Source organism: Abramis brama (genome assembly GCF_963993115.1).
Source record: "Abramis brama genome assembly, chromosome: 19".
Lineage (NCBI taxonomy): Eukaryota > Metazoa > Chordata > Actinopteri > Cypriniformes > Leuciscidae > Abramis > Abramis brama.
Window position 1 is genome coordinate 12,733,193 of NC_139981.1, and position 12,367 is coordinate 12,745,559.

General features: G+C 37.2%; 1 protein-coding gene across 3 annotated transcripts in view; it reads right to left on the reverse strand.

The window, feature by feature from the left end:
* Positions 1 to 232: 232 nt before the first annotated feature.
* The window catches only part of LOC311069763 (isoaspartyl peptidase/L-asparaginase), a 29,923-nt gene continuing 17,788 nt past the window's right edge, over positions 233 to 12,367 (reverse strand). For 2 of the 3 annotated variants that reach the window (XM_084093189.1, XM_084093188.1), the window contains exons 5-7: positions 5,375 to 5,493; positions 5,060 to 5,170; positions 1,656 to 1,980 (exon numbers count right to left, since the gene is read on the reverse strand). In XM_084093189.1, coding sequence (XP_083949315.1) covers positions 1,775 to 1,980; positions 5,060 to 5,170; positions 5,375 to 5,493 — 436 coding nt within the window. In that variant the 3' untranslated portion in view covers positions 1,656 to 1,774. Of the gene's footprint in view, positions 1,212 to 1,655; positions 1,981 to 5,059; positions 5,171 to 5,374; positions 5,494 to 12,367 lie in introns of those variants that run through there. The other variant, XM_084093190.1, reaches the window with a different exon arrangement.

Consider the following 12,367-nt stretch of genomic DNA (forward strand, 5'->3'; position numbering starts at 1 on the left):
TGGAGTAATTTAACAGCTTCCGCCTCATTTCCATTTCATAATATCGCCGCTATACTTTATTCACAAACAAAAGAGAAGCAAACAAAAATTCAAGCATATTATTCACAAATCAGTGGGAGTATTGTGAAATTTTTTAAAACATACATAAATAGGTCTATAATTTTTTTATCTTCAAGATCCACCACCCTTCACATAAAAATCTGAAATGAAGCAACTGAAGACATGAAGGGGTAGCTGATATCCATCTTTAATAAAGTAAAAACAGCACAATCAACATTATATTAACCAAATACATCCATGTTGGGGGTATGCATTACAAGTAACGTGAGTTATGTAATCAGATTACTTGTGTGTGCTGTGTAAACAGGGTGCTTATTGTAGACTACAATAATGTGAGCATGCATTTACTCATCTCACTTGCACAAAAACAGATTCAGTATTCCTAAAAACAGTGAAATGCAAACTCAGAATATTAAGAAAACCTGCAATAATTAATTATGTAAAATAATACAAATAGCCTACATGTATTTATTCTTACTTTATTAACCGATGTCTTTGCTGCTGGCATTTTATGATCCAATTCAATCATACCAATAAGAAAAATTACTTTTACTCAAACACATTGTTTTATTTTATTATTATTTTTTTCATTGCTGAAATAACAGTGTTGAACTTTCTTCTCCTGTTGAGATCCAGAATGGGAGCACAGCTGAAAGTTTTGTTTGAGCTGCGCCCTCTACTGTTCAGGCGTGCGTTTCCTTCAGCCTGAGGCTTATTCATTTCACTTTTGGAGGGAAATGGCCTTTACATTTGCCCAAAGTAAATGCATTACTTTCCATAAAATGTAACTAAGTAATGCAATTAGTTACTTTAAGGGGGTAATGCAATATTGTAACACATTACTTTTAAAAGTAACTTTCCCCAACACTGGCTGTTATACATTTGTCTGTTACATTTTTCACGATATATCTGATGTCCATGCACTAATTTGTGGAATACATATTATATAACTCTTATCATTATTCATTAATTGTGGGTTAAGCTTATCAAAACACTAGATCATTTCTACATGTAGTCACTTACACTATACATGTTTCATGTTTCAACACTATATTTTATTTCTATTGTTTGTTATACGGATACTGTTATAACAGTAGGTGACAACTTGTATAAATGTTATTAAAGGGATAGTTCACCCAAAAATGAAAATTCTGTCATCCTTTACTCCCCCTCAAGTTGTTCCAAACCTGTATAAATATCTTGTTGTCTGCTGTACACAAATAAAGATATTTTGAAGAATGTTTGTAACCAAACAGATCTCGGGCCCCATTGACTTCCATATTAGGAAAAAAATACTATGGTAGTCAATGGGGCCAGAGATCTGCTTGGTTACAAACATTCTCCCAAATAGCTTCTTTTTTGTTCAGCAGAACAAAGACATTTTGGACTTGGAACTTGAGGGGGAGTAAAGGATGACAGAATTTTCATTTTTGGGTGAACTAACCCCCGAGTAAGAGCTAAATGGTACTAAAATGTTTTCATACGTCAATAGTGAAAGATAACTTTTTTTAAATCAATGAATCGAGGAGTATTTGTTTCCTTGATGTGAAAAAGAGCTCATTACTACCGAGGTAAAATAACTTTTAGGTTTATATAAAGGATAAATGAAATTAAACCGGACTAACTGATCAAAGCAAACATGGCAAACTAATGAACTAGCTGAATGTCAATTCAATTAAAAATATAATTAAAATACAAGAAAAAGAAAACGACATTATTTCAGCATCTCTGTAAACTCTTCTTTCGGATTCAACCCATAGTGCAGGACGTCCTCTTTAATGGAGGCCCAAGCCATGCGTGGTGTGGTGAAGCTGGCGGCCCAGTCCCCGGTGGAGGACAGAACAATGGCACCTCCACATCCCTTCACTCTCTCACACATGTACTGGAGTGAGGCGGCGGCGGCCGTGGTGGAGGATTTCCCTGCATCACACAGAGACAACACTCAAGTATGAGGCACAAGTTTATCTAGCTGGACTCAGCTGAACATTTATTTTTGCTGTACTTCATCAGAAGCAAATTCTGTCAATGTTGTTGTACAATGTGAATTGCATTAATAGGATGAACTGTAAAATCTTCAAGGTTACCCAAGTCTGTGAACATCTATTAATCTAACACCTGCTATTATCATACACAATGTATTATTTTCCATCCTTCTAATGTTTGACTATATTCTCTGACACTTACACTACCGTTCTAAAGTTTGAGGTAAGTAAAATATGTTTTGGAAAAGGATGTTTTAAAAAAAAAAAGGATCAATACTTATATTCAGCAAGAACGCATTAAATTGCTCAAAAAAGACAATAAAGACTTTCACAAAAATTCAAATATTCAAATAAATGCTGTTCATTTGAACTTTCTATTCATCAAAGAATCCTAAAATAAAATATATTGTGATTTCTGTTTTCAATATTGATAATAAAAATAAATGTTTCTGAGCATCAAATCAGCACATTTGAATGATTTTTGAGTATTGGCTGCTGGAAATTCAGCTTTGCCATCACTGTAAAAAAATGTTTTTCATGATTTATCACAACTTATTTTCTTTTGTCAAATCAAATTAGATAATTAATGTGGTTCAGATATCATAATATTTTGAGTTTCTGTTTACTTCAGTGTATTAACTCAAGTTTTAACTAAATTTTAAGACAACAAGGTAACTTACTTTTCTTAAGTTAAACCAACTATAATTTTTAACAGGAATAAATTATATTTTAAAATATATTAAAACAGAATAATGTTGTCTTAAATTGTAATTATATTTCATAATATTACAAAAAAGAAAATCAAATACATGTAGCAATGGTGAGCAAAAAAGACTTTTTCCATACAACATTTTCCATTGTTCTCTTATTTTCCTGGTATTTTCCAACAGAACAGGAAAAAAACAAAATCAAGAGCATTTGATCTCTGTGTGCCGTATAATGAAACACTGCACCCACAGTGTGTGTCCTTGGTGACCCTTTCCAGGTCACACAGTGAACAATATATGTTTCTCTCATGGTTTGCTCATTCCATCAGTCTTAGTGTTGCAACTATGCGGTAAAAAAAGTCTAACATAGAAAACATCAGTCTAGCAACAACACTGCAACAGTATTAACATATAGAATTTTTACTAGCATTATTATGTAGCACATTACTTTTACTATATGGACTAGAAATAACTGTTAGCTACAATGTAATATCTATTTTTAGTTCTATATTTCATTCACCTCACTCCTTGTTCTTCAGAACAGTGAATTCATTTCTTGCTTTAACTGGGGACTCATGGGCTTCTAGCAACCTATCAAAGCTATATTTGATAGCTATATTTCACTATATTTATTAATAATGAAGTAATGGTAATGAGTTCCAAATGTACCAATTATTTATTCTAACTTGCATTGATATTAAAAAAATATATTTTTTTATATGAAAATAAAAATAAAAATCTAAATAAATTTGTCAACCTCAGTAAACAACTACAGAAATGTTGGACAAGTCAAGACCCTAATGGCAAGCCTAATAATTAATAAAATAATGAATATAATATAAACAGAGAGGATGTACTTGCAGTATCATTACCGCAGAATGCCGAAGCGAACAATAGCCTGCTGACCCCTTCACACTCTTTCCACAGACAAACACACACCTCATTATCATCTGCCTACTGTGGCAGCGCATCCGATCCTTCCTGTCTCGCTCGCTCGCTCACACACACACACACACACACACACACACACACACACACACACACACACACACACACACACACACACACACACACACACACACACACACACACACAAACCAATTAAAATGACTGGCAACAGCAGCATCCAGTTTTTGTGTGTTTGGACATTCTTTCTGCTTGGTTATACACAATCTGATAATAATAGCAACGTGGGTGAGGGTAAAGGAGGAGAGATGATCGAGACCTTGCAAGACAAAACAATATGAACAAATTGCATTATAGAAAAAAACTAAAAAGGGAATGACATATAGCTGGGGTAAAACAAGATTTTTCATTCAAAATATACAAGTAAAAAATATTGAAATTATTTAGCCATCGTTGTATAATGATTTTTTATGTCATTTTATGTAATAATAAAAGTTATATTGATTAACCTGGCATCTGACTGGAGTATTCAAATATTATAATTGACATCAGTGTGACAATACAAACTCCATCTACACCTATTTTGATTTTAATAGCTATAATTATTTTACAGTTGTTTTGCACACAGCTTCTGTGACTTCTGTCTTCATAAGGTGAATGATTATACTGTAAATAGGATTAATTAAAGTATAAATAGTGAAGACAAAAATTGAAGATTACAAATGCTGACACTTGCTGATTAGTTACAAGACCTAAAATATACACAATCCCTTATACATTCATATAAAATATTAACCTAAAATTGGTAGAAAAAGACATGTTAGCACTCATATAAAAAAATAATAATTTACTGTACAAAAGTTTGAGGCCTGTCAGATTTGTTTATGTTTTTGAAAGAAGTCTCTTATGCACACCAAGACTTCCTTTATTTGACCAAAATTACAGTAAAACAGTAATATTACAATTTCAAATAACTGTTGTCTACAAATGTAATTTATTCCTGTGATGGCAAAGCTACATTTTCAGCATCATTACTCCAGTCTTCAGTGTCACATGATCCTTCAGAAATGATTCTTTTCTTGTTTTTGGAAACCGTGATACATTTTTTCAGGATTCTTTAATTGGAAATTATATTTTTTTGTATCATTATACATATCCTTATTGTCACTTTTCATTATACGTAATTCATCCTTACTGAATAAAAGTTATACTTTTTTTTAATTATTTTTAAATCACACTGACCTCAAGCTTCTGAAAGGTAGTGCATATTGAATTTTCTCTTTTGCAAAATGGATTAGGCACAAAATTAATTAAGCAAATATGGACACCTTTGTAGCCTTTAAAGGTAAACGAGCACGCATGCACACTCACACACTCATCAGGATTAGTGTAAAAGTCTCATACCTTGCTCCATATGAAAGAGGATTAATCTGGCTAAGGTGACTTTGAGAATAGACTCTCCATGACCAGTACAGGAGACCGCGCCACTTCTATTGTCTGCATATCCACCAGATCCTTATCGCACAGGAAAAGACAGCAGCGCAGAGAGAGTCGGACGTTAATGTGTGTTACCTCAGGAGAAAACACTCTGACAATTGAGTATTGATCAGACCTGACACCTTCAAACCGAAATGGCTCATTCAATCGAGGCACTGCTTCAAAATGAATGTTGGTGTGACACTGAGATTATCTCTGTCCTCTATCTCTGATCGGACTCACCTATAATAGGAGAATCTCCAACTCTTCCCACCATTTTGTTTCTGATTCCTCCAGTGGATGTAGCGCACGCCACATTACCGAAAGAATCCAGAGCCACCGCTCCAACAGTATCATGGCCCCTACAATTATACAAAAAAAAAGTTATATAACCTTAAATAGTAAAGATTAGCTCTGATATTTTCTTTTCTCAGATCTTTAATTGTATGGTTTCAGACATGGTATTTTAAAAAGGTGCTTTGAAAAGAGAGCATTATTATTCATCACACTCAGAGATGTGCCTCTATTAGCTCCTCTTCATCAAACAGACTTTTGTCCCGGAATTCAACTTAATACGCTACATTCATAAGCCTCCCACCCATTTAAATTTAGCCTCTGTGCAATTACTATTGTTGTGAACTTCAGTTCCGAAACAAATGCATGTAGGTATAGTTCTGGTGATGTGAGAGATGTCTGAAAGGGAGCGTGCTAATGACAATCTCTCACATGCTTTTAAGAGTGCCAGCACACCTGAAAATGACTCATCATCATCTGCCTGTCAACAAAGGAATAGAGTGAGAATAAGTGCCCTTCGCCACTCTGAATCACAGCCGCTAGTCTAGCAAAGTACACTCAGAGAGATTGCTGGGAAAGTGTTATATCAGTCGTGATATTTCTGTAGACACATGAGAAAGTATGCAGTCTTCTTCTTCAAAAAACAAACAAAACACAATTCTTATGATGTGCACATCAGTCTTCGCTGCTAGATCACTTTAAAAGAAATAGAATAGAGAGCATGCAGAAAGTGGGATGAACAGAGACCCTTGTATTTCACAGGCTTCATATCCCATGAAACTCTGATTAAGGCAGCAGGGCTGTGGAAAACAAGCGTGTGTTATGAGTTTGAAGTCACATGGAGGACAATGCTTCAAGGTGAAATGAAAGAAAACAGCCTCCATGTCTTTCTCCCCAGAAATGGGAGAGCAAACATGGTCCTCGTGGAGAATATTTGTCTGAAGCAGCTGGCGAAGAATCACTTGCAGGCTCCAGATTCGAGGCATCAATCATTTTTGGCAGGCGCTTGATTGCTCTTTTAAATCACCGGCGATGGCTGGATCTTGCTCATCGGTTCAGGTGAAAATGGCTTTTAAAAGCAGCTTGACGGAGGACTGTATTTCACACTTCAAAGTGATCACAGAGTTTCGCAGTAAATCTTCACACATCCATAAACAGCCTAATGAAGGGTGCAGATATTGGAACAAAAGTTCCAATAGAGTTCTCATTATGAAGAACAAGTGGTTGTCTTAACTTTTTGTTGCAAATGTATTTTCTACATACTAATCACTAAAACTAAATGACAGAATACATTTGTATATTGAAGCTAGTTTCTGTCTGAGTTTAAAAAATAAAGGTAATTGTTAGAAGTTTCAAATAAGAAAGTCACACCGTGAGACATAGTCACGCTGTTGAAAAATATTCACAATGTGTATAAAATCACAATTTCAAGATTCGAGAAGTCATATTGCAAAACATAAAATCACATTGGGAAATATAAATATAAAATTGTGAGAAACAAATTTGCAAGTTGAAATTAGGGATACAACAGGGCTTCCATAAATTTGTCATTTTTTCAATATTAAAATTCTCTCTCCTATCTATCCCATGTTAATATTCAGAGATATCAGTAAGCCATTATATGTTGATTATGACACACACAAAAAACACTGTGGCATAGAGTGGTGCAGGTATGACATCACTTTGTAGGCCAAACCACGGAAGCGAGTTAGCATTTTAGCACTTCCAGTTGCATCGTCCCGAAGTCAAAGAGTTTTGGTTAAATGGCTGAAATAAGGTCTGTGGTGAACTCAAGCTCAAGACACTTTCACATTTCATTCTACGGCATAAAATACATCAATATTACCCCACTCGTGTTTTTTTGAAGCTGTTACGTATCTTGAAAAAGGTGGATGCTAACAAGTGGCTAAATGGGACTACAGAGGAGATAAGATAAGCTTTTACACCATCGTTATGCTTATAATTGTGCTTTTACAAAGTATTCTAACTCAAAAGTTCTGGGAAAATGTTTTTAGATAAAAACTGAAAGAGTTATTAGAAGGTTAGTGATGGTGACGTTGAAGTTGTGGGACCATGGTGTAGTTCGTTTATAGCCTACCTTTAGATTTTTACTTCTGGCGACTGCACATAGGCTTCAGAATTCATAAAAGTTGTGCTCATCTGTGATAATTATCTTGATGGACAAAACGTGCAAGTATCATAAACTTTTGTTGATCACAAAGCTTGTTTTTAACGATAATCCAAAAGCCTATGGGAAAATCCTATTGCCGATTGGCCTACAAAGTGACGTCATACCTGCATTACTCTATTATGATCTGCTGTTTGTATGAGAATACTAACCACCCCAGCACAGCATAGCAACACTGGCTCAGCCAATAGCGCGAGTTTGGGGCGGGGCCAAATTAACAAACCAAAACAACGATCTTATGCTGTTCATGCCATGTCATAACCATAATTACAAGATGGAAACCCATCATGACGTTCTACTCGGAGCTGTTCATGTCCTCAGACTCAGATTTTGCGTTTCTATGCCATCACATCAACGCCGAATGAATCTGAAGCAGTCAGGTAAAGCTCTGTAAGTTGTTTACATTCATTATTATTGTAATGTTATGTGCTTTGAGACATGAGGTAATTTAACGCCGTCTCTCGTGACACTTTGCAGAATGCGTTAATGTTTTTTGAAGGAGGTGTTGCTTTGGAGAACGCTTTGAAGGGAGGGCGGGATCTGTTATTACCAGTGTTGGGAACGTTACTTTAAAAAAGTAATTAGTTATAGTTACTCACTACTTGTTCCAAAAAGTAACTGAGTTAGTAACTGAATTACTATAAAATAAAAGTAACTCGTTACCAGGGAAAGTAACTATTTGCGTTACTGTTAAAAAAAAAAGTTGCTATATGTCAAAGAATTTGGATTTTTTTTTTAGCAGTTTTCACAAGTCAGTTGAAATGAGTAGAACAGACAGGTGTTTGTACATAACTTTCGATATTTATTGCATGTCGACAGACAGCAAGAGGTTTATCCTGCACTTCAAGCATTATTTTTGTAAGAAAAGTAAACAGTTACACCATATAAAGTGCATTTAACTCTAGCAAATTAAATCAACCGCTCTCAACTTTTTATTAAAAGTTTGATTAATAAAGTAAAGGCATAGAACCAGTTTATTTGTAGTGCACTGACAATAGTTTTATATAATTAGTTCATTAATTAAATTAACAAAAAGACAAAAAGACCTTGAGATATGTTTGGTAATTGTACCTGAATGAATTGAAAATTAATTTGCTACATTTCAGATTAATAACGTTATATTTGTTTTCCTTAAAATTTTAATTAGCAGTAACTTAAACACTTTCCAGTTTTAATATCCTTAAACAAAATTACGGAGTATGTTTTTGTTTCCACTGTTCGATCCATAGGGTTCGATCGCGTCCGCACCTCACACACACACACACACACGCACACACACACGCACTCACACAAATGTAAACACTTTGCGCCTTTTCGATCGCGCCCGCGCCTCTCTCTCTCTCTCTCTCTCTCTCTCTCTCTCTGTGGCGCGTGTGCTGGCATGTGTGTAAAAACACTGGCTCTGATTGGCTACCATGAAACACATGACTCTGCCTTAGCCAATCATAATCGCTTAACTCGTTATTAACCCACTAGCTGTGCGAGCCAGGGGTGCGTTCGGATTACACAGTTTATTCAATCAATGCATAGTAACGCAACGACTTTAAAGTCCAGTAATGTTAACGGCGTTGTAACGACGGGAAAAGTAATTAGTTAGATTACCCCGTTACTGAAAAAATAACGTCGTTACCTAACGCCGTTCTTTTAAACGGCGTTATTCCAAACACTGGTTATTACTAGCCTCTCCAAAAGTGCCTACCCTACCTTTAAGTATAGAAATTTGCACCTTTTTTTTTTACATTTGTAACCACCATGTGATCACCATGGCGTGAATAATAAGTATTGGCACATCTGTGGTTTTATAAAAGCCTGGTCAAACCAGCAGGGCAGAGGTGTGCCATGTAATCCTAAAGGTGGAGGGTAATTGAATTCTAGGGCCTGTATGTTAAAAAGCCCAGTGATGGTGGTACAGGGCGAGCAGAGGGAGGCTATCAATAATGAAGCCACAGCGGGGTGGGATGAAAGGCAGTAGCTCAGCCAACTGCCACTTAGCACCTCCACAGCACTATTTTTACAGACTCCCTCAGGGGCTGAGGTTACACCCCGCCATGGCCCTGACTCCACTACTTCTCAACACACAGCCTGGGGAAGTGGAGGTGGCAGGTAAGGCTGCTTTGCTGGAGCCCACACAGCTCTATCTGCACTGCCTGAAGGCCTCAGTGAATGACCTGAGCTCTGTGCAGGCCAGCATGAGAATATGCTGCCATTATCCCTCCATACTGGCACTTTCCCTACAGCATTCAAGCAGGCTCGGGTTACTCCACTGCTTAAAAAACCAACGCTAAACACATAATTTGTAGAGAATTACAGACCTATCTCTCTCCTACCATTCATTGCGAAGACACTTGAAAGAGCTGCTTTCAACCAAGTAACATCCTTCTTGTCTCTAAACAACCAGCTGGATGTCAACCAATCTGGCTTCAAGAAAGGGCATTCAACTGAGACTGCATTACTGTCAGTCACAGAAGCCCTATGGATCGCAAAAGCTGCTTCCAAATCTTCAGTCCTTATTCTCCTGGATCTGTCTGCTGCCTTCGACACTGTGAATCATCAGATCCTTATGTCCAGCCTCTCATCACTGGGCATCACAGGAACTTCACTCCACTGGTTTGAGTCCTATCTCACAGGTAGGTCCTTCAAGGTCGCATGGAGAGGCGAGGTATCCAGAGCACATCAACTGACCACAGGGGTTCCCCAGGGTTCAGTTCTTGGTCCCCTCCTCTTCTCCATCTACACTACATCACTGGGACACATCATACAGGCACATGGTTTTTCCTACCACTGCTATGCTGATGACACGCAGCTCTTCCTCTCATTTCAACCAGATGATCCCACAGTAGCTGCACGGGTCTCAAGCTGTCTGGCGGACATCTCCACATGGATGAAGGAACATCACCTGAAGCTCAACCTGGCAAAGACTGAGCTTCTCGTCCTCCCTGCCAATCCGTCTCTACAGCACGACTTCACCATCCAGCTAGAGTCATCATCAATCACCCCATCAAGGTCGGTCAGAAATCTTGGAGTAACGTTTGATGACCAGCTGACCTTCACAGATCACATTTCAAAGACAGCTCGATCATGCAGGTTTGCACTGCACAACATCAGGAAGATCAGGCCTTTCCTAACTGAGCATGCAACACAACTTCTCGTCCAGGCCCTGGTCATTTCTAGGCTTGACTACTGTAATGCTTTTCTGGCCGGACTTCCAGCATGTGCAACCAAACCCCTACAGATGATCCAGAATGCTGCAGCTCGTCTTGTCTTCAACGAGCCCAAGAGGGCCCACGTCACTCCTCTGTTCATCTCTCTGCACTGGCTACCTCTCGCTGCTCGCATCAAGTTCAAGGCATTGACGCTTGCTTACAGATCTATCACAGGCTCAGCTCCCTCCTACTTTCACTCACTCCTACGAGTCTACATCCCTACCAGAAGCCTACGATCGGTCAAAGAGCGACGTCTCGTGGTTCCATCACAGAAAGCCACAAAATCACTTTCCAGAACATTCTCATTCACAGTTCCATGCTGGTGGAACGCTCTCCCCACCCTCATCCGGAATGCAGAATCCCTGACAACATTCAAAAGACAGCTGAAAACCCATCTCTTCCGTGAGCACTTAACCTCATAAAAAAATAATAATAATAATAATTCCTTTCCCTTTGAAACATCACTTATCAGGCTTATGCTACTCTGAATAATGCCTGAACTTCGTATTTTGAGCACTTCGTTGTTGTTGTTTTTGCCTCTTCATGATGACTCGCTTAATTAAGTCCTAATTTGTAAGTCGCTTTGGATAAAAGCGTCTGCTAAATGACTAAATGTAAAATGTAAATGTTATCAACTCATGGCCTCAATGCCAAGGAGAACCACTGTCCATTTAAAACTAAACGATTAAGAACGTTATAGACATCATTAGAATCAGTATAATAAAATAAAGGTAAAAGAATAAAGAGGGTAGATAATGATTTATCACAGTATACATTCCACAATATATTCATGCAAAATGGTCACAAAATTAGGTAAATTGGACAGCAAGTCAAGTTCGTTTACCATTAACTATTAAGACTGGATGGGCAGGCGAACTCGTGAATCATCAGTCAAAATCACCATGAAATCAAAATCTACTATTCTTATTTTTTTCATGGAATATTGTAGGATTTATTATACATTATGTATCCATGCACATCATTATTTTTTTAATTCATATGCCCTTGTGATCCTAAAAACTTCCCCTCCTTCCTGCAACAACATCCCATCTCTTCTGTGATGATGTGTTTACTGGCGCAAGGGCGGGACAACCTGTCACTCAACGATCCAATCGACTCCTGTTAGACAAAATCAAGTCCCAAGCTACACATTTTCTTGTTTGAGAAGCAGTTTCAAAATAGGAAAGAAAAGACTATTGCAACTTTCGTTTCACGCCAACTTTAGTGTTTTCAAGAGAGGAATCATTCAAGAGAAACAGTCATTTTATCTTTCTCTCCAAGCACACAAAACACTTCTTTCCAAAGATGCTGTTGTCAATAGACCATTTGGGTGTTTGCAAACAGTGATGAAGTGTTATATGGTGGCAGCAAATTCTCCTGCAATTCTGACTATTTTTCATATTTGTGATATAAACTCTCAATTGTGAGTTTTAAAGTCTGAATTGGGAGATATAAACTTGCAATTGTGCGGAAAAAAAAGTCAGAATTGTGAGATAAAAATGTTATAGGTTGAAATGTTATTATGTAGAATGTTATAGATTTAAATATTAT